The 27,118-nt window shown below is 41.6% G+C and overlaps 1 protein-coding gene across 2 annotated transcripts in view; it reads left to right on the top strand.

Annotated features, from left to right (window-relative positions):
• The window catches only part of FSTL4 (follistatin like 4), a 340,721-nt gene that overhangs the window by 105,476 nt on the left and 208,127 nt on the right, over nt 1-27,118 (top strand). For both annotated transcript variants that reach the window (XM_083488099.1, XM_083488098.1), the window contains exon 4: nt 12,330-12,578. In XM_083488099.1, the coding sequence (XP_083344225.1) occupies nt 12,330-12,578 (249 nt within the window). The remainder of the gene's footprint in view (nt 1-12,329; nt 12,579-27,118) is intronic.

Genomic DNA, 27,118 nt, shown 5'->3' with positions numbered 1-27,118 from the left:
GAAGGTCAGCTGTACACAAACACAGTCCCAAAGAGCTCCTGGGAAGTTGAGCAGACACCGCACCTCAGCTCTGCTTCCCTTTTATCTCTCGCATGCTGATTGCAGCATCTGGGCTTCATGAGGCAAATGAGCCTCACCTGTTCTGAGCCTACTCCAGCTAAGGAATCACACACCTCCTCTCAGAGCTAGCGAGCCCCACCTGGCCAGAGTGCCTTGACTGCCTCAGCCTCTTGGAGTACCCTGCTTTCTGCTCCCTATGCCTCAGAACCTGCCGTGTTCATGGACAGGGAGATGGGTCCTGCTGCTCTGGTTCCTGTGCACTGAACCCCATCCCCTCACCATCCTCCATCATGCTGTGAGTACTTTCTACACCAACTTCTCCTCCTCCACCCCCAGCTTGCCCCGGTGTGCCCTGTCATGGCTACACCCCTCACAGCTATCCTCTTCCTCATCCCTGCTGTCCTGCCATTTCATGGCATCATGCCCAGTCCTTGGAGGGCTAAGTTGACTAGGGACCCCCACCAGGGACCAGCTGCCTTTTTCTTTGAGTTTATAAACTTATTCTAACAAGACTCCTGCCCCAGACCTCAGACAAGCTCTGCATGGGCCACTATGGGTGCTGAGCCAGAGGCAGCAGGATGGGGGATTCCTAGACTTGCCCTCAATTTCTGAGACTTTCAGGGCTTTGGGACACATGAGCAGGAAAAGGAACCACTTTGCAGCTTACCTGGTCCACACACCCAGATTTTGAGAGATGTAGTGAATCACATGAACCTCCCTCAGCCCTAGTTGGTGTGGCTAGTTGGGACTGAAGCAAACAAGTACATTGCTTCTATATAATAGGTCATGTAGTTTTCCTATGTTATCATGTTCAGGGCAGTAACGATGGTTCAGTCCCAATTAAGCAAAGAGGGGCATGTTTTTGGGTTGCCTTAGAGACTCTTGCCTTAGAGAGTTCCTGTGCAGCATTCATAATTTGTGTAGAGTTCCTATGTAATGTTTGACTAATGTCCAGACCAGGGGCCAGCACCCATTTTCAGCCGTGGGCCGGTCCACCGTCCCTCAGACCATGTGGTGGGCTGGGCTATATTTTGAAAAAAAATAATGAATGAATTTCTATGACCCACAAATAACCCAGAGGTGCATTTTAAATAAAAGCACACATTCTACTCATGTAAAAACACGCAGATTCCTGGACCATCCGCAGGCTGGATTGAGAAGACGATTGGGCCGCATCCAGCCCCCGGGCCCTAGGTTGCCTACCCCTGGTCCAGACCCTAGGCAACCCACCTCACAGTCTTCAGTCACCACATCCCACAAGTTCAGAAAAAACTGAGAGAGACAAAATTCCCTTTGAGGAATATAAAAGAAATGGAGGAATCATTGATCCCTCACAAATATTGTGCTTGCGGGGGCAGCGGCGGTGGGGAGTTAAGGCTACAATGTAAGTGGGTGTTACATATATCTATCTTGCAGTAGTTAACTTTCAAGGTTAGGAAGTAGATGCAGATATTAATAGAGAAATAGATTTTTAAAGATTGAGACAACATCTCGGATGACATCTGACTATTTCCACTGGACTCAGCATTTAAAGAATGGCTGTGATAACTGATATGTTATTTGGACATTTATTTCATCATTGCACCACAAATTTTGTGCGCGGTCTCTGCTAAAGGAATCTCACTGAAGCAATGGGTGCGTGACGCTGAACTATTGATCTCACTCATCTTTTAGAATAGGCCTCAGAGTGTAAGCATTCACTGCAGTGGTCAAAGGGTAAAAGGCAACAGAAGAAGAAGAGAAAAAGAAGGATGGCCTTGGGATTAAGAGGGAAAGCCTGGGGCTGCAGGAAAGAGGTAATGAAAGAAATGAGATTCAACAAGCCCAGCTTTGAGCAATCGCCTACAGGGATTTCATATCATGCTTTTAGAAGCATTTAGAGATCTTTAGCTCTAATCGCTCAATTCCCAACTTCACTGTGATCCATACCCTAAAGCACAGATAACTGGGCATTTCTTTATTTCTTGCAACGTCCTCCAATGTCCTGACAAGGCCTAACTAAGAAAAATATACAGACATTAGATTACTTAATGGGCTCATTGGGTGGTCAACTAAGCTTTAAATTTAGGTGCCTAGCATTAAAATTAAGTTCTAAGAGAGAGTGTCCTTCCCAAAGATGACAATCCAGTTATATCACCTCAGTATTCACATGAGAAGGTAGTTGTAGCTCTGCCTTTATCTACTTATTTATTTCTTAAATTTCTATCCCTAAGGGAGCCTGAGGAAGCACACATCCAAGAAAAGGAACAATAAAATATCAAATAAAAAAACATATTTAAAACATTAAAAACAACTAAAAAAATTAAAACAATAATATTTTAGATTTTAGTAGCCACTGATAGCCTTTATCCTCCAAGAATATCATGTGAATTAATGTTATTGCCTTATCTGTGTTACCACTATGACGTTATCCAGTTCTGCTCTCCCTCACATAAGCTTTGTCTGCCTGTCAATCATTCACTCTACCTTCCTTTCAGTCCAACCTCAATTCCCCAGCTATGGTCTCTGGACCACCAGTGGTCCATGAGCGTCATTCAGCTGGTCCACAACATATCTGCAGATTTGTGATTAAAGATGGAAGATGGCACACTGATAGCATTAAATAGTCATATTAATTTTTAATTGTCTTTTTATTACTTTTATTCCTTAACATTGTATTTTATTGTATTAGAATTCCATAGAATTCAAATTGTGATGCAACAAAATACAAAACATAGGAGTAAAAAGAAGCACTAAAAATACAATTAAAAATAATTCTGCATCCAGCACTGTGCTTTACATTTGCTACAACAGGCAAACGAAAATCCTTATGTGGTCTGCCAGACCTTCAGCAATTTTTGAGTGGTCTGTGAGGAGAAATGTTTTGGAACCACTGATCTAGACAATCTGTTATGTTAGCCCATCATAGATGAATGTATCTGGTTAGCAGATTTTCATGCATAAACTTCTGCACTATGACTAAAATCTCACCCAGCTTTTCAAGCTGTATTCCCTGGTTATAAATCAGGCATGCTGTCCTCCTATTCCAATTCCCAGAGTGTCCTAAAATTAATATGGGGGCCAATAACACTCTGTCATTCTCCTCTGAGCCTCGTGTTATCTCTTTCCAGTGGAATTCTGACACGCTGGTGTCCTCCTCTATGTCCTCTTTAGATAATGTGCCTGAAAAATGTGCATGACCTCCAGACTTCATCAGCTAAAAGAGTGGGCTGCACTTGGTTTGTTGTTGTTGTTTTAAAAGAACCCATTAGTCTTTCCAGGACTACAAGATGTTTATGCAGAGGCTAACTTGGTGTAAGCTTATGCAATATAAAGCAGAAAGAAATTTTTCTTCTAAACAAGGGATTCTTGTTGCAGGAAAAAGAGGGCGGGGGAGAAACCGTCTCCAAATCCTTCCTCACATGTACAACAAATATGAGAAATCAGCACCGTTTGCCTGCTGAGTTGGACTTAAGCACCCCTTAGAAATTATGCCAAACCCGTCATATTGCAGTGACAAAAATGCATACTTTGGTTTGCTGGCTGAAGAGCAACGGAGCTGAATTAGCATATGACTAAATTTATATTGCTTCAAAGTATAAATTTACCTGAGGAATAGATCATAAATATGCATTGCCAAGGGAAGGAGGAAGCTCCCTTATCAGATCTGCTAGTTTATTATCCTTACAAGCAAAGTAAATTATACTTGCTCAATACGATGGGGGCACGCAGGATATTTAAATTTACTTACTATTCTTCACAGGTAATTAATGTGTAATTCATGCTTGATAGCATTTTGATGGCCTAGATGTGATCTATGCAAGCCATAAAACACTGAAATCAGTGCCATAGCATTCATATATTTTTTATGGGAATGGATTGTAACCTGCATATTTACTGAATATACAGCTAGAGACACTCACAGCTAGAGAAACTGCAGAACGTACCCTAACCATTATAATCTGAACTGTTAGTGTCCTATGATTCTGCATATGAAAGGTTCTGTACTCAGTAAGATGTCTGATGCAGAATTCACATTCCTAAGCTCAGCTATCTGAGCTATCTGCGTCTTTAAAAGGAAATTTATGGTTCTCATGATCGTGGAGATGCATTTAAAAATAAAACCTGCTAGTAAATTCTGCAGGAGGTTTAACTCCCATTAAACTTACTGGAAGTTCAGCCAATCGGAAATTTTGCATTGAAACTGCAGTAGAGAATAGATTTTTTAAAGAGAGGTGACAATGTATACCATAGTATGGTTATAAAAAAACATAAAACCTTTGAAAATATTGGAAATTGAGTTTAGCAGTGTACTGTGCTTTGTGTATTAAAGGATACTGATGAAATGTGCATGATCAAAAGCCAAAGTTAAGCACTTTGAAATCTCATTGACTTCAGTGGCGAACAGGAATGTGCACTTAGCTGACCAACTGAAATCTACCAGAGCTAAGTATGGTGTAGCTTTGGCTAGATCATGTCCATTGAATTTAATATCAAGGAAAACCATAGCTTCACAGACTTCTTCCTCCTAATGTCTATACATCACTTATTTCTAACCTGAATTCATGTGATCACCAGGAGCAGTTCACAAGGGAGACAAATAGACTTCTTCTCCTGTCACACTAATGTTAATATAATATAGTACCTCCAGTCTTCGGCCATATTTGGTAAATTTAATTAGTGTCAAAAAGTGGCTTGTTTTGTAAGATGATCAGTTTTTAACCAAAGTAAATTACTTTCTTTATGACTAATAAATTAAACGAATTATATCTTTTTTATGCAGCATGGTGGGCTCATAAATCCTCCAAGCAGTTAGCTAGTAGTTTCACTTGATTACCTTTTCCATTACTGTTTTTTATACTCCTTGCCAGAGTGGGGAATTCATTCAGCTTTAATAACACGAGAGAAATGTTGATGAGCGGCTTGTTTAATTAGTGAACTACATCCTGAATTTTGTCGTCGTCTCAGAAGCTGAGAAGTGACCTGAGAGATCCTTCAGTTCGCCTTGGCTGATGAGCCTTAGAAATTTCTTTTTAGGCAGTCAAGTCTTCTTTGGACAGCCATATGCTTTTAACAGACAGGCATTGTTGTAAATAGTAATCACATGAAAGAACATGCCTTTGGAGCTACTTTGCTTAATGTACCAGATGACCAAGGTCAAATGTTTAGTCGGAAGCTATTACTCACCTGTGTGTTAATTAAGAGTGCTTTTGAGAAGTCCTCTTATGAGGCTGTTCTTTGTAGTGTGGTTTGCCATGTTGGGAATGCAAAGCAGTATTTCGCTTCAAAATACGGTAGCTTATTTGTGTGGATCCTTTATTTGAAAAGAAGGGGGGAACCTATTTGGCTAAAGAACAGCTCAAAACAAAGCCAGCTTGTAGGCAACACGCTATGCGCTATTTTGCCATTCTCCTCTACCTTAGCTATTGTCTGTTTTACAATTTCACCCATGGCATGAACATTGGCTAAGGATCATGGGAGTTGATGCATCCTGCTAAGCCTGAGTAGGCTTGCAGGAGAGGATGGGATCAGATGAGAAGAGTAGCAAATATCAAGTAGCATACCAGGAAGGCAGCTTTGACTGGAGGAGCAATGCATGGTTCAGGCTGGGGTGGGGGAAACAAGATGCTATTGCGCAATAAAGTTCCACCCTCCCTGACCCCAACGATCATGCTGGCTGGGCCTGATGGGAGTCCAACATAGAAGGGGACAGGTCCCCCATCCCCATCTATAGCCCCCTAGATAATATTGTTCAAAGAGAGAGGGAAAGTGAGTATAAAGGGGGGCTTCTGGTCCATGGTTTTAGCCCTGAGCCCATGGGGGACAGGTCCGCCCAGAGGTACCTCTCCAGTCCATTCACTACAATGGCTGTCAAAGGTGGGGAATCCTTCACACATTTACCACTTCATGCACAGGCCACCCAGATCCTGGAACCCTGGGTAATCCGGGATCTAACGGCCACAGGGAAGCCTTTCGGGACTGTGGGGCAGGGAAGTTAACGCTTTCTTTCTCTGCTAATGTACCTGCAGAAGATTCATGTCGAAAGTTGCCATTGTGGAGGCTTCCCTAGAAATGCAGATAGCAACTGTGGAGAACTGATTTCTCACCCCCCTCCCCATCCCCCAGGGCCAAAACCAGGACCAGGACATTGCTCCAGCTTGCCTGCAGCTGCTGTTTACATAACAAACAGTATGTGATAATTGCGTTCCATTTGCCCAATTAATGCTGTCTAGTTTGCCTCTAAGAGCTCAGTCCTAGGATTATTTATTCAGAAGCAAATCCCACTATGTTTGACAGCATTTCCTATGTGTGGCTTGCTACTGACTAAATCCCCTTAAGTGTACATAGAATTGCAGCATTAGAAGCATTATTTTAAATCACCAGGGCACAAATTAAATGGATTTGGTGAAGAACAACAGTGCCTCTAGATGCCCTCTGAGTGACAGCCTTCTTAATGACAAGCACTCTGTTACAAATAGATGGTTTGATGCCTTTCACTAGGCTGAGGAACTTGGAGCTTAGCCTTTGCCAAATGTACATAACCAAAGCATGTGCTAAAATACTATCAGACTAGCACTACAATAGATTTGGTTTATTGCTTTATTTAGAGGCCCCACCGTGAATCTGCCCACTGGCGCAGATAAATAAGGATTAGCCCCTGCAAACAGTTACTCATTGGCACAATTCTTTATATTCCTACAACCAAACATTCCAGATAATTAACACTGCAGCAAGTCCCAAGTAATTACACTACTGGATCCTAAATGGACAGCAGGCATGGCTTTGTGCCAAACCGACCGCGGCTGCTATTTGCCACTGTGAGGAATCCTTTTCTGTAACTTTGAATGGCATTCAGTGACATCCCGTGTATTAGTAAAAATATCAAATTATATTAATGGGAAGAGAGAGCTGTGTTTCTAAATGGGAAATGCCTTGGGGCTTTTCTCGTATTGACTCATTCGCAGCTGAAGCCTGTCTATTGTTTCTCTTGCCTGAACTGAACACTGACTGATAATTCTTGTGTGGTGCTTTAGCTCTTCAAAGGGCTATACAAATATTAATTTGCCGAAGTCTAATAATCCTCTCTAGCATGTCCTTGCCAAAGAGCTCAGGGAAACATGGGTTGAATAATGCCGCTGAGCATTGGGGCTAGCTGTTCCTTATGCAGCAGGAACTCAGACTTAAGTGCTTACATGTTGAATTCCAAGGTCAGATTTTGATATTTGCAATTTTGACTGTGTGGATATAAATCCCCATGATCCACCCCTCCTCAGCAAAGCATGCCCCTCTATTGATTTTTATTCTCAAGTGAGTATTGCTGTGTTCTGCAAATTGCTAGTCCTTACCAGGCTGAAAATTAGCATCTCTCTATCTGGATACAATGCCATTTTGTTACCTAGTGGTTAATTCACTAGTTCAGTGGGTGAGGGGTGTGCAGAGAGATGCAGAGCTCCAACTCCATTCACACATTACAGTGGTACCTCGGGTTACAAACGCTTCAGGTTACAGACACTTCAGGTTAAGAACTTTGCTTTAGGATGAGAACAGAAATCGTGCTCCGGCAGCGCGGCGGCAGCAGGAGGCCCCATTAGCTAAAGTGGTACCTCAGGTTAAGAACCGTTTCAGGTTAAGAAAGGACCTCCAGAACGAATTAAGTTCTTAACCTGAGGTACCACTGTACTTGTGAAGTCTGCACACAGAAAGAGACAGTGGAGTTGTGCTGCTTGCCCTGTCCCTGAGGCCACATGACCCCACTGTGCATATATTATGTGCCAAATGGCCCACTACCGGCATAGCCTTCATCAGGAACTGGAATTACAGGACACGGCATCTCCTCAGACATCTATGCTCAATATATGGTCATGAGCAAACAGGGTCAGATGGAGGTGCATGACATCAGGGATAGTGGTGTGGCTCTGCTCCTCCTTCCTACGTGAGGGGAGCCTCCATGCCAATCAGGTGAAAGGAAGCTTTGTCCTTACCACAGTGGTCTTCCTAATGCAGTGCTTTAGTTTAGCTTGAGTTTCCCAGTTGGGGTGAATAGCAGTCATTCACTCATGGGGTAGGGCAAGTAAAATCTGCATGCACTTGAGCCACTATTTGGGTAGTGGCTTAGCCTGCTTCCTGATAGCACTAACCACTGAGCGTCAACGTTGTTTCTAACAGCATAGCTTCCTTCTGGGTTCTTCTTCTTGGTCATGCCAACATGTGATGAAGCATGTTAGGAGTTTGCTTCTATCATCATCCTCATTATCATCACCAATGATGACGTAGCACCATCAAGTAAACTTTATGGAATAGTGCAGGTAAATGAAATCCAGGGAAGCAGAGGGTACAGTTATTAGAGAGAAGAGGAAGGAAGGGAATATGTCCTGGAAGCTTTTTTGGATGATTTATTTTTTTTAAATCAGAGTGTGAAACTACCATGGATAGGATGTCCCAAGTCTACAACCCAACCAAAATCAAGTTTGAGTGCCCACAGTTCTCTTTTAAAATAGAGCCCTTTATATGACTGTTAGCTGTGCTGATTTTTTTTCTGCAGGGCTTTTGTGCTTTAGCACCGGGACAATGTGTTCTGACAAATGTACAGTATACACTGTAATTGTAAATGACCTTTGCAGTCAAGCCACGCACAGGTTACAGTATTAGCAGTCCCATGGATATTGTTGAAGGGGCATGCTGAACAATTAGTAAAGTGAATAAAGGATATTCAGATATGCCACTTAGGGACTGTAATTTTTATGCCACTTGGAGACACTTTGACCTTCTAGTTTATTATGATTCAAGAAAAAATGTCAATATTTCTTAGCCTGCCAAGGTTGGTGGGAATTTTAATAAGCTATTGAGTAGAGAAGTTAATCCTCCAATAACAGATTCCTTGCCTTTGAATCTACAGTGTTGAAAATTAAGCTTTAACTACAGCTGGAGGAAACGTGGGATTTTGTTTTCATTTTTTACATATAAAGCTGTTGACTGATGTTGCATTTCCATATTATAACTCACTTCAGGCGGCAGGGGCTTTGGAGCCCCTACCTTTGGCATGGAAGCATTTTTGCACTACATTATAATGGTGGAAAAGATGATAATGCAGTAACAACAGAAGGATTAAAGCTTGCAGCAAATTGCAAACTAACCTTTCTGTTTTGATTAGTCCTTTTGCAACATGCTTTTGTAATGCTCTACATTATGCTTATTACAATTAATGTTGCACAGTAATCTTCTAATTTCGAAAAACTTGGATAATTAAGTAAAATGCTAGTTATTAATTTTTGAACTGTACCTTCATTGGGAAATCCTTTTCTGTATCCATTTCTACTAAGAGCTGTAAGCCTTCTGCTCTCTGAAACATCAGGTCCCACATTATTAGAGACTAACATTTTTTTTTGGTTAGGATTTCAGTGTCATCCAATCTTTTTGTGGCACTACCTGAAAGATACGGGAATCAAATGGCATAAATATGAACCTGTGTATAAACCCTGGTATAAATATGAACATGAGAACCTGCATGATATACATGTCAACATGTCTAAACCTGGTCAATATCTCCTGGACAAAAAGGTTGGAGGCAATCTTTTCCCAAACTCTTAAGGTTATATGATAGAGCCAATTAGGGCTGTCTGCATACAGCTTATTTTGTTCAGCCTTAATCTCTAGTCAAACAAGTTTTGTGAATGTTAGAAGTGCTTCAGAAACCATTTGAACAGTAACAAGAGAATGCCAAAATAAACAATATGTATGTATGGCTCTCATGTCACAGTCAAATGTCTTCAAACTGCTATGTGTATCCAACCTAAATTTTCATCCTTGGAAACTGATCCAATGATAGAGTGTGCCCATTGTCAGTTGAATGCCTCCTAATTAGTCTTCATTACAATAAAGCAGGTGTAGCCAATGCAGTGCCCTCCAGATGTTGTTGGACTACAATTCCCATCATCCCTTATCAGCCATGCTGGTGGGCCTGATGGGAGTTGTGGTCCAACAACATTTGGGGGGCACTTCATTGGCTAGCCTGCCTCAAAGAACCCAATGTGACCTTGTCTGGTTTTGTGACACCAGTTTTATGCTGTTCAGAACACAATAATCTTTTCACTTTACGAACAAAAGTTTCCTATTGATATCAAGCACATTGCTGAGTATACAGACACAACTTTATTGAAATCACGTGGTTGCTATGTTGTAATCACTGAGGCTTTAGTTTGTCACATGGCTTAACCACCTGTTTATTCATTATTTATTTCAACAATTTATCTACCACTTAATTACAGCGGACGGGATTCAGCTCAGTTGCTGGCATGCATAGAATGCATTGCCCACTCAGACAATAGGACTTCTCTCCCTCTCATCCTTCCTATACCACTTAAATCTGTTCTGAAGTTCTGGGCGGAAGTGTGGTTTTGCAAGCAGATCTCATTCTCTACATGCATACCCTACTTAGCATTATGTTGAATTCCACCCAATAGTCTCTAAGCAGTGTACAAGTAATTCAGTACAGTAAATATAAAAAAAATCAGTTTAAAATATAAAATCAGAAATCAGTTAAAATGCTCAAGGGAAAGAATAAAGTCTTCAGTAGATGCCAGATGTTCAACAGGGAGGCCCTTCTGACCTCAAGTGGGAAAGAGTTCCATAAAATTGGGTCCACAATACTGAACACACAGCTCCTGGTGGATATAAGCTACTTATACAGTCATACCTTGGGATAAATACGCTTCAGGATAATTATTTTCGGGTTACGCTCCGCGGCGACCCGGAAGTAACGGAGCGCATTACTTTGGGGTTTCGCTGCTCGCACATGCACAGATGGTCAAAATGACATCAAGCGCATACGCAGATGCGCAGTCATGTCTTATGTTCTGTTCAGGATGAGAATGGGGCTCCGGAACAGATCCCGTTCGCATCCCAAGGTACTAGCAATGGGAGGTCCAATACAGTACAGTGAATGCCCTGAAGATCTCATGTGGTTTTTGAGATATTCTGGACTCAGATTAATGACCTTATAATGTTACACAGGAACCTTGAGGCTGACCTGGTAGCATATGGGCAGCCAGCACAAACATTTGAGCAATAATCTGTCCTCTTCAGCAGCCTAGTCTCAGTGTTTTGCACCAGTTTACAGCCTCTAGACCAGCTCAATTCTGTGTCTTTTCAAAAAGATGTGCAACATGATCATGCACGTGTTTCTTCAGAAGTCCTGGGGTAGGTTCAACAGGAGGAATCCAACATAGCACTAGTTACAGATAGGTAGCCGTGTTGGTCTGCCATAGTCAAAATAAAAAAATTCCTTCCAGTAGCACCTTAAAGACCAACTAAGTTAGTTATTGGTATGAGCTTTCACACACGAAAGCTCATACCAAGAACTAACTTAGTTGGTCTTTAAGGTGCTACTGGAAGGAATTTTTTTATTCCAACATAGCACTCTCATTCTATCAGTGCAAGGATTTCTGCATGCACAACAGAACATTCTCCTCTTTTCCTCCTGCCCCCCTGCATCTGTTCTGGGGGTTCTCCCAACCCTCTGGAGCAGATTTGGCATGCACAGTGGAAGGGGGAGGGAGTCCTGTTGCAGGGGCAGAAATCCTTACACTGATGGGACACGGTAGTTAGATACCACTCAGTGAAATTGAATCCCTAGTAAATATGCTGACATTGCAGCCTTTAAATGTCAGAAATGTTTTAAAGACTGAAATGCTGAAGACCTATTAAGCATGCTGATGGGGGAATGACAAAGGAGCCAGGTTGCTTGTCTGTCACTGTTAACGGTGAGTCTTGGCCCATAATAGTTCAAGAGATGAAAGTGGAACCTAACTTCTAAGTCAAAGAGATGTCTAGCAAAGAGATCTACTAGAAAGGTAGTCTATGCATATGGCTAATGAATTCAACTTTTAAAATCAGCAAGTAAATAATACATAGGCACCAACCAAAGACTAGGCAGGCTGAATGCAAGAGGCTTCTTTCACACAGTGCCCTCCTCATGTTCTCTGTCAGCACATAGGCTCTCTGATCAGATCTTCACTGAACCCATGTCGGTCATAGGTTGGGACTGTTGGGCAGGTTGGCATTGGGGTGGTGCCAATGAATGAAGCCTTCCATCATGTGCTTAGTGAATATGTGGAGCACAGTGGGTGAAAATGGTGGCACAGTCTCTGTGATATCTGTCTGACACAGCTTTGGAAAAGTATTTTGGCTACTAAAGTATGTTGCGGCAAAAGAAGTGTTCCCTTGTTACTCAGCTTGGAGTTGTTAACACCGAAACTTTTCTTTCCTCCTGCTCCACCATTCTCTTTTTCCAGTGCTTTATGGGCAAGATGGCCTTCATGCATCATGTGAAAAGAAGTACTGTGGCCGGGGAAGCAAGTGCGTTGTGAACAAGGAGACCGATAAGCCCGAATGTAGATGCATAGATGACTGCAAGCCCAGTTATATGCCGGTGTGTGGATCTGATGGCAAATTCTATGAGAATCACTGTGAACTTCATCGAGCATCCTGCTTGCAAAGGAAGAAAATCTACATTATTCACAGCAAAGACTGCTTCTTCAAAGGTAGGACTTTCTGCATGATGAACCAAATCTGGAGAATACATGTCACCTGCTTTCCCTTGTCAGATGATGCACTATCTTTAATTCTATAGAAAATGCAAAGGATTACATCAAATAGATAAGTCCACAACCATTATTAAAAGGACTTGATCTATGAACTAATTGACAACTGAGTTATTTGCACATACTGTATATTAAGCATATTACAGTATCAAACAAATTTCCAATCAAGCAATCATTTGCTGTTTTGTTACTCTATGAAACTTAAAGATAAAATAGTTGGATGAAAGTATAATTTGTGCTTAATAGCTGGAAAAAGTGGTGGTCAATGCCAAGTACTGTTAGGATTTTTTTCTGCATAGATCAGAGAAGTATAATTGTGTTGTCCCTAAGGGTAGAGAATATGTAAATGTATCTCCCCCCTTCCAATAATGTTACAAGCTTTTGAACGCTACAAACATTTTTCAAGGAAAAGTCTTCAGAGCAAAAGGAAAATAAGATGATATAAGTCCTTATACAGTCACACTAAGAGCTGACTTACATGAGAAGCAGGACACAGTAAGACACCCTCTAAGGGTCAGCCACAGGGACGCGGACTTATAAAAAATATTGGGGGGGCCCCGGGAAAGCTCATGAATAATAAATAAGCTCATGAATATGCAAATAAAGTGGCGCCGCCTCCTCGTGAGCGAATAGGGGAGAGCGTGCTGCGCCTATTAATCAGCTCCGAAGGAAATTGGGTGGAGCTTTTGCTCGGGAGGGAGGGCAGGAGGCATGCAGCCCGACCCTGTGCATTTTGGGCTGGAGGAGGGGCGGCGATGGTGCTCTGCTGGAGGGGCGCCGGAGATTATTGGGGGGGCGGAGCCCCCCCAAACGAATTTTTGAGGGGGCTCGGGCCCCCTCAAGCCCCATGGAGTCGGCGCCTATGGTCAGCCATATTATTTAAAATGGCTTTTTCTTTCCCTGGTGAACAGAAAGCATAAATAGGGCTCTTGTTGTGACATGTTAGTGTACTTGTATATGCCTATTCTTTACCATTCTTCTTTATTATGGTGGCCAGGTGTGCTTCTTCAGCCCAAAGCTACAGACACCTGTGATTATGAATAGACAGAACAGATTCACGTTCTATTAGTTATTTGCGCCAACTTGAATTTGACTAGGAACAAGCCCTTCCTCCAACTAGAATCAATGAGAGCAACTGAGGATAACAAGAACAGATCTCTGCCAGAAGGAATTTTCTTCCTCCAGAGACTTACATCCTCTGTGATTTATCTGTATTGCTTTCTAGCCATCTAAGGAAAGGAAATTTCTACAGATTAAACCAGGGACCGGGAACCTGTGATTCATCACATGGTGTTGCATTCCAATTTCCATCATGGCCAATTTCCAGCTAGCATGGCCAATGGCCAGAGATGATAAGAGCTGCAGACTCAGTAGTGGGGTTGGAGGGTTGGAAAAAATATTCACATCTAGCAATCCGTGCTCTTCTTTGGTTTCAGATAGTACATGGATAAAAGGTAAAGGGACCCCTGACCATGCCACTTCACTCCCACTGAAATTGATTAGATTTAAAGGTTATTAATGTTGGGTGTAGAATGCCTGTTTTGTTTTCTTAGTGCATGTATTAACCAGACTACAATCTATGACTGTTTGTGTAAGATTAAGCAGATGGGAGTCTCTTTGTGGGCCTTTTGCACTTTGACTTCTTCAGTGCAGATGAAATTCCCTATGGAACATGATCTGACTGACACCCCTGCAAATTGAATTCCTTTTCTGACATAGTTATTCAATATCCAAGTGACAAATCTCATGCCCTTTGCACATAACTAGAGGTCAAGAACATTGATAGTGTGCCAGAGGCACCTAATGAGTGACACCAAAGCCCACCATCTTGGTTTTTATAATACTTTTCTGCATGTTTTTGGGCTTAGTGGTGGAGTGGGAACTTGTGAGAAGTTTTATCAAAAACAATTGAGGATAGTTTTATCAGAAACCATAGACAGATGTAGTGGTGTGAACACAGGGAAGTGTCTGTATTCTGTGCAAAACACAAAACAATGCTGCACACTATAGAAATCTGTGTGGTTTGGTTCTTCTTTGTATTCTAGCCACACACTTTAAATGCAAGGGCATCAGCAGCATATTTGCAAATTGTTGGTGAATTGTTTGTTGCTCTTTTGACAGGTACATAGTACCGCTCTCCAAAAAGGAGAATGACCAGTGTTAAGAAGTTCATATGTGAGATCGCCATCCCGGAGTAACATGGAATAAATCCATTAAGGCTACAATCCTATACACTTTTACTTGGGCATAAACCCTGTTACACCCAGTGGGGCTTACTTTTGAGAAGACATGCTTAGGATTGCACTGGATGTAAATGTCAAGAGAGACCATTGCAATCTTGTGAGCATTAAATAAAAAAAAGCAGTTTGATACATATCCATTCTTATAGTTTTCTGTTGCAAGCAAATTCCAGCTTGAATTTTGCTACTTCCTAGAAAAGTCAAATATTGGAAAAACTCATTCTTATGTGTTTGTTAATGTGCTCACCTGTGTTTTTTCTTTCTTTCTGTGAGACCTGACCCAGATTTGTGGCTGCTTCTAAAATTAAGTTATCTACCTTTTATATGTTATGCACGTAAAGTGTGAATGTGACAAATGTGTTTGCAGGCGTATGCAGATCATCCTCAAAACTAGTTAGGATTGACTCATGGTTCCTGTGGGTTACGTTCTTAGCAAACTGGAGTTTGCTGCTGCATAATGTGTGAAGTAGGCATTACACATATTCAGTTTCTTCATGTAGGAATTGTTTCTAGTAGATGCTGGCGGGCATGTTTGTTTTTAAAACTTTTTAATATATCTATGAGTCAATCTCCTCTTGAGGGCCTATGTAAAAAAAAAAGGTGGTCATTTTCGTAAGTCTGTGTGAGGATTCCGATTCCTGGTTTGATTATTTGGATTCAGGATCTGAATTGAATACAGTGGAGGAACTGGTGGAATACATGCTCAGATTTTCATGATGTGAGGATGAATGTTTTGAGCAGAGCAATTCTAAATAGATGTAGAATGGACCAACAATAATGACCAGAGAAGAGACAGTTGCTTTAGCCGAGGTAGATGATAATAACATCAGAAAAACCCTGCTGGATCAAACCAAAGGCCTATCTGGACAAGCATCCTGTTCTCACAGTGGCCAACCAGAGCATTAACCAATATTTGATCGGAAAAAAACTTTTGTTCCTTTCTCCTACTTTCTTTCTCCCTTCACATACTATAATTGAAATTATATCCTTAAGAGGTTTGACTTTGCCCTTTAAAAATTAACTCTAGTTACTATAGAAAGTCAAACTGTCCTCTTAGTTTTACATTAAACTTTTGCATTCCCATTTAATAAAACATATATTGAAATACTATTTAAAAAAAACAAATTTGTTGTTTAGTCGTGTCCAACTAAATCATGCCAAAAATTGTGGTTCACATCATCCTAGCAATTCATGGAGTATGTCTCATGGATTTTCCTCTGCTTAGAGACAGAAAAAGGAGAGCAACATAACTTATTGGACACCATTTAGTTTCCTTTGAAATAAGTTCTGTGCCTCCTGCAGAAGATGTTACGGTTAATTAGAAATGCAATTATCTGATTATAGATTGGTTTTATGAAATGTAACGTCTGCCCCCACCCCCATTAACTGAAGTTAATATATCCCATTTGTTCATGATTCTAATTATCTGGATATTTTGGATTGCCTATAGGACACTTAAGGAAAATAGGTGGAATTGTGCTCACTTTGTGAAATGGCAGAATTGCCTTCCTCAAATGCCGATACAGAGTTTGGTGGGAACAACAGGAGAATATCTCTTTTATTAGCCCTTGCTTCTGGTATTAATTTATACAGCACTAAACAGAGAGATGTAAGAAGAAGAAAATTCATTTTTAAAAAAGAAAAGAGAAAGAAGTATGCAAATACAAAGTGATTAGATGATTTAGGCAAAGTAACACCAGCCTTGTAGACCTTCTCTGTCTGATACTAGTAAATCCACAGGCAACCTCCCATAACTATTGTGTTCATACATAGTGAATTAAATAGGCACTATGCCTTCATTACAATCCAACATCCTGGCTTCAGCTCTACCCTTTGCACAGCAACCTGCAGCGTTCTTCAGGGAACTGCACAGAACCCTGGTAAAAAAGCAAGTACAGAGCCTCCATTCTTTCAACTGGCTCAGCATACAGCACACTTGGTTCTATTTCCTATCCTCACCCTGGAGCTGTTCCTGCATTGCATTAAGGACTGCTTCATGATAAGGAGCTGCAAATGCCATGGTGCTTTGTCCAAATTATACAGAGGGTCACGATTAAATGTAACATGGCATCAAATGCAGAACAGCTTGAGGTGGATTTCATGGAAATCCATGATCAATGTTAACATATGTATTACCTCGATTACATTGTGCTGCCTGAGGCAAAGCCCCAGGATCAACACTTTAAAAAGTCTTGTTGCTAATTAAACTCCTGTTTCATCTACCCACCCTCACACCTTTCCTTTCTAAGGCTGAAATCCTATGCATGTTTACCTGGGAGTAAGTCCTATTTAACTCAGTGGGGTCTACTTTTGAGTAGTCCAACAAAGGATTTTTCTGTATATCCTTTTCCCTCCTGCCTGCCCATTAGCCTGCCCATCTTTCTCAGCACACACACACACACACACACACACACACACACACAGAAACCCCTTGCTATACTTAGGGGAGAGAAGCCCTAGGAGTTTGGACTGGAAGGGAAGGGGAAGGGGAAGGGGAAGGGGAAGGAGGAAAGGAGGAGAATGAAAAGGACAAGGAAGGGAAGCCAAAAGGATGGAGGGGAAGGCAGAAGAATAGTGGAAAAGGTAAAAAGAAGATGAAATGGCAGAGGGAGAAATCAGAAGCAAGAAGGAAAAGAAAGAGGTAGGCAGACAGAAAGCATTGTAAAGTGAAAAAAAACAAAGTAAGCTGAAAAGTGGGCACATCAATATAATATTAATAACAAGCAAATGTATACAAAAACAAAGGCTGTCAGCAGCATCATTTCACAGTGGCCATAGCAACCACTGCTTCCTTTGCCTGTATCCTCTGATGGCCTTAACATTTTGCACAGCATGCAACAAGCCGATCCTGTGATGTGCTACCTGAACAAACTGGCTCACTTTGCCCAGTGGCTGGGATGGCTCTTTTCCATGAGTTGTGTCACAGGGCTTTTTCAAACGCTCTTGTGCAAGGGGTGCTGCATGGGAGCTGCCACTTACTTCCTGCCAGTCCACATCGGAAGCTGATCAAAACATTCCCACAGCAAACCATGTGGAGGTTGGAGCACCCACTCTGAATACGCATGATGGGGTGAGCTCCAGTTACTCTCTCCCAGCTTCTGCCAACCTGGCAGTTCGAAAGCACACCAGTGCAAGTAGATAAATAGGTACCACTGTAGCGAAAGGTAAATGGTGTTTCCATGTGCTCTGGCTTCCATCATGGTGTTCCGTTGTGCCAGAAGCGGTTTAGTCATACTGGCCATATGACCCAGAAAGCTGTCTGTGGACAAACGCTGGTTCCCTTGGCCTGAAGTGAATGAGTGCCACACCCCATAGTTGCCTTTGATTGGACTTAACCATCCAGGGGTCCTTTACTTTTACCTTTACTTCTCTATGAGTATTCCCTGTCCAGCACAAGTTTGCCTGCTTTGTTTCCTATCATTTTTCACATCAAACATCTTATATGTGAAACATATAGAGTCACATATAAAATTCTGCTTGACATCAATCATGCTTGTAGAACCAGCTATTTGTATTGACTGGGTCAGTCAAATAATGCCTTTACTGGGACCAGTTGTGGGGCAGAGAACTTTCAAAGTTACAAGAACTCTTTCTTAGGTTGGATGCTCAAAATATTATGTGTGGAGGTTTTGGGGAAAGGATATGCAGTTTGCAGTTGTACAGTTTGTTTCAGGCCTAGTTTTCACCAGCAGAAATTGTGTCAAGACTTGGAGATGGGCAGAGCAATCTAACCCCCCCCCCCTTACACTGGCTGGGTGAGGGGTTGAATGAGGCAAATGTGTCTCTTCACCCAACTCTCCTGGTTGAGTCAGCCTCCTGTCTACCATTGTCAATGGAATAGCCCAACTGTCATTCCATTGGTATGGCCCTCCTATTTCTACTTGCAGAACAAATGGGTGGGCCATGGGCAGGAATGCAGTTGGTAGACTGCCTACCATTGGCAAGCAGTGAAAGGCCCCCAAATTGAGCTTTCTGAAGGTGGATAGTGGAGATGGGATGCCCCAGGATCTGTTGAATCCTGAGCCAGGCTCAGTGTTGTTGTGGGACAGCGATGGACTCAGTTTGGTCCCAACTATCCTGTCCCTTACTTCTGCCACGGCTGCTATGAGAAGCAGGGCTGTGGATTTGGTAGTGGTCCTGCCAATCTGCAAATCCCCATCAGTGGAAACGGGGAATTAGAATTGTGCCCTGATATGACAACTCTTCCAGCAAGGGAAGGGTGTTTTTACTGGAGTGGGGAGAGATTCAGCTGCTCAGTCCCACTCCCTTGCCTCAGTGAATTTTCAAGGGAACTTCTGCTCAGCAGGGCACCAGGGAAGAATGAGGTCCAAAGCAAAGCAAAAACAAAAAAACAACAACTGCCTGGATACTCCTGGTTCCATATGGACACAATGTACTTTCTGTGTCTGTACTGTGTCCCTCCGCAAGTTGTCAGACTCCATCTCCCATCAGCACCAGAGAGCATGGCCAAAGGAAGATGGAAGTTATAACCAACAGCATACAGAGACCCACAGGAATACCACCCTGGCAGTACTAGATTTGAATGTAATTTTATTTTTCAGAATATTCTTTAGGCCACTTTGAGAACCTCTCAGGGATGTAAAGCAGCATGCATATAAGAATTCAAAATAAGCAACGCACACTCTTTTATAGAAAAACATTCATTGTACGTAGAAAATAAGCTCAGGGAGAAAGATTTGAGCCTAGCCATCTCCTTGACTTTGGAACTTTTTTATTTTAGAAGAAGAAAAAATGATGACTAAGGGGAGACATGATAAAGGAACATGAAATTATGTATGATATTGAAAAAGTGGCTATAGAATTTCTCTCTCTCACACACAACACATTAGATCTTGAAGTCAACCAGTGTAATTGATGGGCAGTAGATTCAAGATGGATAAAAGAAAGAAAAGTACTTTGTCACATAATACATAATTAGTTTTACTGCCATGAGATGTGGTGAGGGCCATTGGTTTCAATTGCTAGTAAAAAGGAATTAGACAGATTCATAGTGGATATGCCTCGCAGTGGTTATTAGCTGTGATCACTGTTCCTGGCAACCTTTAAATTATTTGCTATGGGAATATGTGGCTGGTTTTAAATGCTTTAAATGTGTGGAGCATTTTAATTGTATTGTTGTGCTGCTTTGTTGCTACCCCAAGCTCTTTGGGAGGGAGAATGGAATAGAAATGAACTAACTAAACAGCTGTATGGAACCACCACCTTCTGAATACAACCAAATGCAAGCTTCTGAAAGAGAACAACAGTAAAGGAAGGCTTTTCCATTGTGCCCTGCTTGTGACTATCAATAAATACCTGGCTGGCTAGCACTGGATGCATGTACAAGGTGGGCCTTTGGCTGAGTCTAACAGGGCCCTTATTATGCTCTTATGACTGAATTTCATTAGCAAAGTTAGCAGAACTCACCAGATGGGGCAGAGCTGCTATCCTGGCTTCCTGGCAGGTGGGTCACTGCTGAAGTGGCAGGGAGGTCAGTGTGGTGCGAACACACTAGCAGAGCCAGTCTGGCACACCTGCCAGTGTGCTGGCACTGTGCCAACCTCCCTGTTGCCTCATTCCTCCTGGTAAGCAACAGTGATGCAGCTCCTGGGAAGTTAGTGTAGTAGCTCCACCCCAACTGGAGAGCTATTTTTGACAATTAGGATCCTCTCACTGTAGGCTACAGAATGACTTGCAGTTGCAGATCTTTGCCTCCACAGCCTACAAGTTGTGTGACCTAGTTGTATACATTGTCTGTTGGTTCAGGGTCACTGAGAAGTAAAAATAACTCACTCAAAGTTTTTTTTTTTAAAAAAAAATATTGAATGAAAGATAACGAAAAACAGCTAAAATTCCCCACAGAGACACACCACACACAAATTAGACTAACAAAGATAAATGGGGAAAGAACAAAAGCAAGTGATTAGAGTACAGCATGCACTTTTACAATTTTGTTTGAGAGCATCAATTTCTATAGGAGCAACGACCCTGCAGAAAGAGAACTGGAATCAAAGGGCATTATCAAATACTGTGAAACTTACTGCTGTTAGGCACAATTATACTGGAAAAGCTCATGAAACTTCCAATCAAATATTCAATATATACCATCTGCTGCTGAAGGAAATCTTTGATATGGACTTCAGTGATAATTTTATTTTTTGATATATTTTTTTTGTTAGATCAGTGGGCATTTAGACCACCTGAAATTTAATCTGTGCACATCAAACACAGGGAGGAAAATACAAATCATTTTACTGAAGAATACAGGAAGCTCCTTTATTCAGAGTCAGACCACTGGTCAGTCTAGCTCAGTATTGCTCACGGTGCCAGAAGATCTCCAGAGTTTCATACAGGAGACACTCCCAACTGGAGGTGTCAGGGATTAAACCAAAGCAAATGCACTAGCACTGAACTACATCCATTGAACTTCCCTTCTCACCTCCAACTGATATGAGAGGCAGGGCTGTCATATATTTAAAATAGAGACCCCCACCGTTAACTGCACCAGCTTTGAGGGTTTGGGGTTTTTTTATACAATCAAGTGGTGCATAAATTTTGTCAACCAAATAACAGTTAGTCACTGAGAACCCATCAGAATAAGTGCTTTCAGAACTGTAGCAATCATAATTTACAACAACGTGGGACAGAAAGAAGTAATTGAATTTTAATCTGTGGAATGGAATCTCACCCTGTCCCTACACCTTCTCTGGTTAAGCAGTTTGTCATAAATATGCATTTGCAAGAGTAATAATTGTGTAAGCCCATGTATAAAATTGCACTTGACAAACGTCTACAGACCTAATTCTGAGAATCTATTAGATTTCACTTCTTACATCTCATCTAAATTCTGCACATCTATGAATCTTATCTAATAACCATTTAAAAATGGTCATAATGGCCACAGTATTTCTAAGAGGGGCACTGGAAATGGAAAAGACCGAATGAATTCTTGGAATGAATACTAAGCCTTGGGATACATGGTTGCTAATATATCCTGACTGAGCCAATTAAGACTTGTCGCCAAAGCAAGGCCTGTGGGAAGGTAGGGAATTGCTATGCTGGGGCTCAGTCTGGGTCCCAGTATCTTCTACATGAGCCAAGGCACAAATATGAGATTGGAGTGACCATGTGTCCTCTATAAAGTAGAACACTCCTCCTTTTTGAAGCTTTCAAAGATCAGGCCTTCACTTGAAGGAATCCTGCATTTCAGGGGCTCTTTGAAAACCTGTTTGTTCATTCTTCTCTCTCTCTCTCTCTCTCTCTCACACACACACACACACACAGAGAGAGAGAGAGAGAGATGCTATGGATCTCAATTATTAGGGAGATCTCAACCAAATTTTTCTTTGCTATTCCTCTAAAGGAAAGTTAGTTAAAGAGCCTTTCGCTCTGTGAGTCAGTGAGCAGAGATTATTTTGGTGCCCCTTCAGCCCTTTTCCCCAGCAAGATACAGACTTATTGTTGAAAATGAATTGCTGGCCAATGGTCCCTGTCAACAGAAACTCCTCAGGTTTCCTGAAGGCCAACTACATGGATGTCTTTAAGCTTTTCCTTGATTGCTTTGGTCCTGAGGAAAATTCCCCTTCTGAAACTACTATTTGCATTGGGAGGAAATTCTCCATCGGTTCCAATGTTCTTAAAGGTAAAGGAACCCCTGACCATTAGGTCCAGTCATGACTGACTCTGGGGTTGCAGCGCTCATCTCACTTTATTGGCCAAGGAAGCTGGCGTACAGCTTCTGGGTCATGTGGCCAGCATGAGAAAGCTGCTTCTGGCGAACCAGAGCAGCGCACGGAAACACCATTTACCTTCCCACCGGAGCGGTACCTATCTACTTGTTATTTATCTACTTGTTCTTAGCCCAAACTAAATTCAGAGGAGGGATTTTTTTAAAAAAGAGGAGTGAATGGAAATAATTAAATTCCCCACCATTTATGCTCTAATTATCACCCCGACTCCACTGAAGCAATTTGCATTTAAAAACAACACCTTCATATTAACTGCAAATGCACATTTGATGCCACTTCTGCTTTGGCCCCAGAGTAGCTCTTGTCTCTTTATAACTTTTGTCATTGGTCCCCCCCCCCTTTTTTATTAAAGATTTTCTTGTTTTACAGAAGTATGTGTAACTTTTGTCATTGTTGATCACTATTAGTTAACATTTATACCTGCAGCTTGTCAGATTGCTTCTCAGTAAACCAAGCAGGAAGCGATTAGCAGTTGACTCATGTGTTGTATTCATTTATATTATCCCTTAAACAACAGAGATCCATTTTGAAGAGCCCATTTCAATATGAAAGAAACAGGCAAACCTATAAATGGAGTACCAAAAGAATGAGATTATTCACATTTTAACATTCTAATGTGCTTGCTAAATTGTTGCTCAGAATGAATGGAGTTAATGCTTTATCTTTATGGTAGCACGAACTCACTCAACTCAGAAATTTGTTTTTTGAAAGTCTCGAACTCACTATTAATTTTATTTAAGGGAAAATGTCAAAGTGATAATTAATAATTTATGCATACAGTGCATTAACACTTGAATTGGAAGTGCAACTTGCAATGTAGGAAGTGGGAGAATGAAAATGACAGATGCATGGCGAGGTGGAAGCTCACAAACGCCGGCTCCCTCAGCCTGAAGCGAGATGAGCATCACACCCCATAGTCGCCTTGACTATACTTACCAATCACGGTTTCTTTGAAAATATTTGTTTTACTATATAACACTCTCATGAGGTACATAGACTGTAGTTTTTAGAGATGGGCAACATTCTAAGAGCACACTTGATGCAATGTAGAGTACATTGCAGAATTCCAGTTGAGAGATTAGAGGATTGTGTAATAGTGTGGGCTCATCATCCATGTCCAGAAATGGTCATAGCTGGTGGGCCAGCCAAAGATAGTTGAAGACATTCTGTACAACTAAGTCTCCAGCAAAGTTGGATCTCAGAGCAGGGGCATGGCTAGCTGCTCCGGCATCCGGAGCAGGGGGGGCGGGGTAAGCCATCCATGGGGGTGCCACAGCGGGCTGCCCACGGAGTCCACCTGGCAGATGCAAGCCCCATGCTGCCATTTCTGGCAACATGGGGCCCTGAGCCACCACGTCACTCCCAGGAAAGACGTGGGGCCTGGGCACGCTGCAGGCCAGACCCCATGGTAAGTGCCACCCCTCCACAGTGTGCCATTTTGTCACCCCCTCAGGGATGACACCTGGGGCGAACCGCAGCCCCTGCACCCCCCCTTCCTACACCCCTGTCTTAGAGTATTCCCACTCTGCAACCTGTTCCTTCAGGGGAATTGCAACCTCACCTAAAACGTGTGGCTTACCTAATTCTCAAAACTGGAAATCAGCAACCCAGAGGTCCTCCACCTTATTTGGATTCAGTCTCAGTGTACTTGCTCTCATCCAACACATCATGGTGTTAAGAAAGCAGTCTAGCCCCTGGATCAGATGACATGAAGAGGTGGATCTGGGTGCCATTGACATACTAATGAACTCCAGATCCCCTAATGAATTTCATATGGATGTTAAACAGCATGGGGACAGGCACTCCACAACATAACTTTGATGACCCATGCAGCCAAAAGTAGCAATACATGGTAGCCCACCAGAGCTTTATATGCTTTCTTTTTTTGTTGCCTGCCACTGCAAAAAACATAGAGTTTTCCAGCAACTGAGCTGCTGAGCTAATTTCAGTTTTGTAGGTGACAATTTGCACAGGACGTTCCCTTGTGATTTTGAAAGTGAGTTTTTAAAAGATCCATGTTTTCAAGCACTAATATCCCGTTAATCTGTTTGCATGAAGAAACCTTCCTGAACCTCTTGAGGTTAACATCACCTAATCCTCTTTAAAAAAAAATAATGAACAAAGTCATGTTTCCTTTTAATTGCTATGTTGAAAAGAAATTTAAAAACTGTTGCAATCCAGTGAGTTTCAAATTATTTGTGACCAATAACCAGAAGCCTGAGCCTTTCATGTGGAATATATTGGTAGTGACAAAAGTGCAATATCCAGTGAAGCAGGCTTTCAAAAACAGGAGGTTGTTGTCTCTCTTCATTAGATTAGGAGCAATGCAATTGCGGCTAGCTTTTGTGCTCAACGACTTTTCAGAATGATATTCCTGTTAAGTAATTATAAACATGGTGTACATAACCTGATGTTTTATCAAGTTGCACATTAGTCACAACAATACAGCCATTCCCATCATAGGAGCCCTTTCATTCACTTACTATGCAGTGGGAAGCAACACATTATATATGAAACTAACATTGTATTGTTTGGTCTCATTCTGTAATCTACAGTGGTACCTCGGGTTAAGTACTTAATTCGTTCCAGAGGTCCGTACTTAACCTGAAACTGTTCTTAACCTGAAGCACCACTTTAGCTAATGGGGCCTCCTGCTGCCGCTGCACCACTGGAACACGATTTCTTTATCATTCTGAAGCAAAGTTCTTAACCCGAGGTATTATTTCTGGGTTAGCAGAGTCTGTAACCTGAAGCATATGTAACCTGAGGTACCACTGTAAAAGCCTGTATTTTGAATTAAGTTTCTGAGATAGCAGAAGGACCATCCACATGTGGAAACAGAGGGATCACTAAAAACATGCCTCTGTCCTAGACTTGTTTTGTCCTTAGCTGAAAAATGGATCGCCCTCATCTTCCTTCATTTTGTTATTCCCATGGCAATTGCTCACTGTGCATTTTTACAACACCCAAAGCCTATACAGTTTTTCATTATTTTATTCTTTTGCATACATTTCAATATTTGCCATCAAATTATATTACAAGAGCTGCATTAAGCCAGTCATAATGTCGTATGGCAAGCCTTCAAGGAATACAAATTTTCCACAGTGACAAATCAATGAGTATAACTGCTTGATTTTAAAGCTGAGTAAAAGACACTGGAATGAAAAAAAAAAAACATTTGCAGAATCATAATAATTACTCTTCTGTCCAGTATTTTAAACCAATCAGCAATTATAGGTGTTTTTGATAGGTGAACTGAACGTTTGCTGTGTTCATCGTTTAGCTGCAATAGGTATCCTCTCAAAAAGGCATTTTCCCCTCAATAAATATGCTGTCCTCATAAAATTATTGTGGGCTTCTCAGGTATATTTCAACCTTTCTCACTGGTGTCAGTTTTCAAAGTCTTTTCAATCACTTTTCTTGCAACTACTATCTTGTTGATTTGCTTCTGTGAATGGACTCACGTGGATCTACAGTCAAAAAGCAGGAAGTGATAGAATGATAGATAGCAAAGAGCATCAGTATGCAAATCATGTGTTTCCAAGCAGAAAATGGGATGCTGCGGATACACAGAAAGCAATGACTAGAAAAGGCACAATTCTTATTGCATCAAGACTTGAGCATCCCTCACAGACTGTAGCACTTGCCTTATATGTCACACGCTGACTCATGAGAAACTAAAGATCTGATCGCTAAGATTCAATCTTTGTTTGGGGGTCTACTGACTTTGACCTGGAATCAAGATTGAATCAAGGAAACTTGCTTAGGAGACTCACCACAGAAATTGTTTAGCCCCCAGTCTTCAAATGCTCCATATGGAGAAGTTGATGTATATAACTCAGGGCTGTGACAGAATGCTTGTGTGGTCAGCCCACTTATAACATCTCTTCTAAAAACTCCCAGGTGTTTAGATCTGCTATAGTTGTGATTTTACAAAGCTCTGCTGATTATATAGTTCTTTATGCAGCACACTATTAGTACTCACTGTGGAACAATCCAACAAAAATAGGGTTCAAAATATGTGAACTTGAGACAAGAAGAACACACAAGGCACCATTTAATTTTATTAGTGTTTGAAGAAAAAACCCTTTCGTGATTTTTAATATAGTGCTTGGTCTCTTTGTGTACACACAAAGGAAGAGGGACAACTGCTCATATTCTTTTATAAATTACTACTCCCCATAGAAAAACAATACATGCAGCTGTTGAAGTCCTACCAAATGCCGGGTGCATATTTTGGTGTAATATAAAAAATGAAAGTGCTTTTCTACTTTGGATCAAACCCAGAATATGGGCAAGCCATTTCTTCCTGAAATGCAGGGAGTTTTCATGCCAGCACCAAATGTTCTTGGAGGTGTCCATCATGAATCCTGAAACTCTGCATACTTTGGGGAGTTTTCATATGGTAAACCAGGGCTGCATGTTACATCTGGCCGCTGAGAAAACACCTTCCATGTGGATCCCTAACACACCCACCCTGCTTTTAGAGAAG

This window comes from Podarcis liolepis (assembly GCF_965112155.1).
Source record: "Podarcis liolepis genome assembly, chromosome: 2".
Lineage (NCBI taxonomy): Eukaryota > Metazoa > Chordata > Lepidosauria > Squamata > Lacertidae > Podarcis > Podarcis liolepis.
Note: the sequence above shows the minus strand (reverse complement) of the source record. Positions and strands in the feature narration are given on the sequence as shown.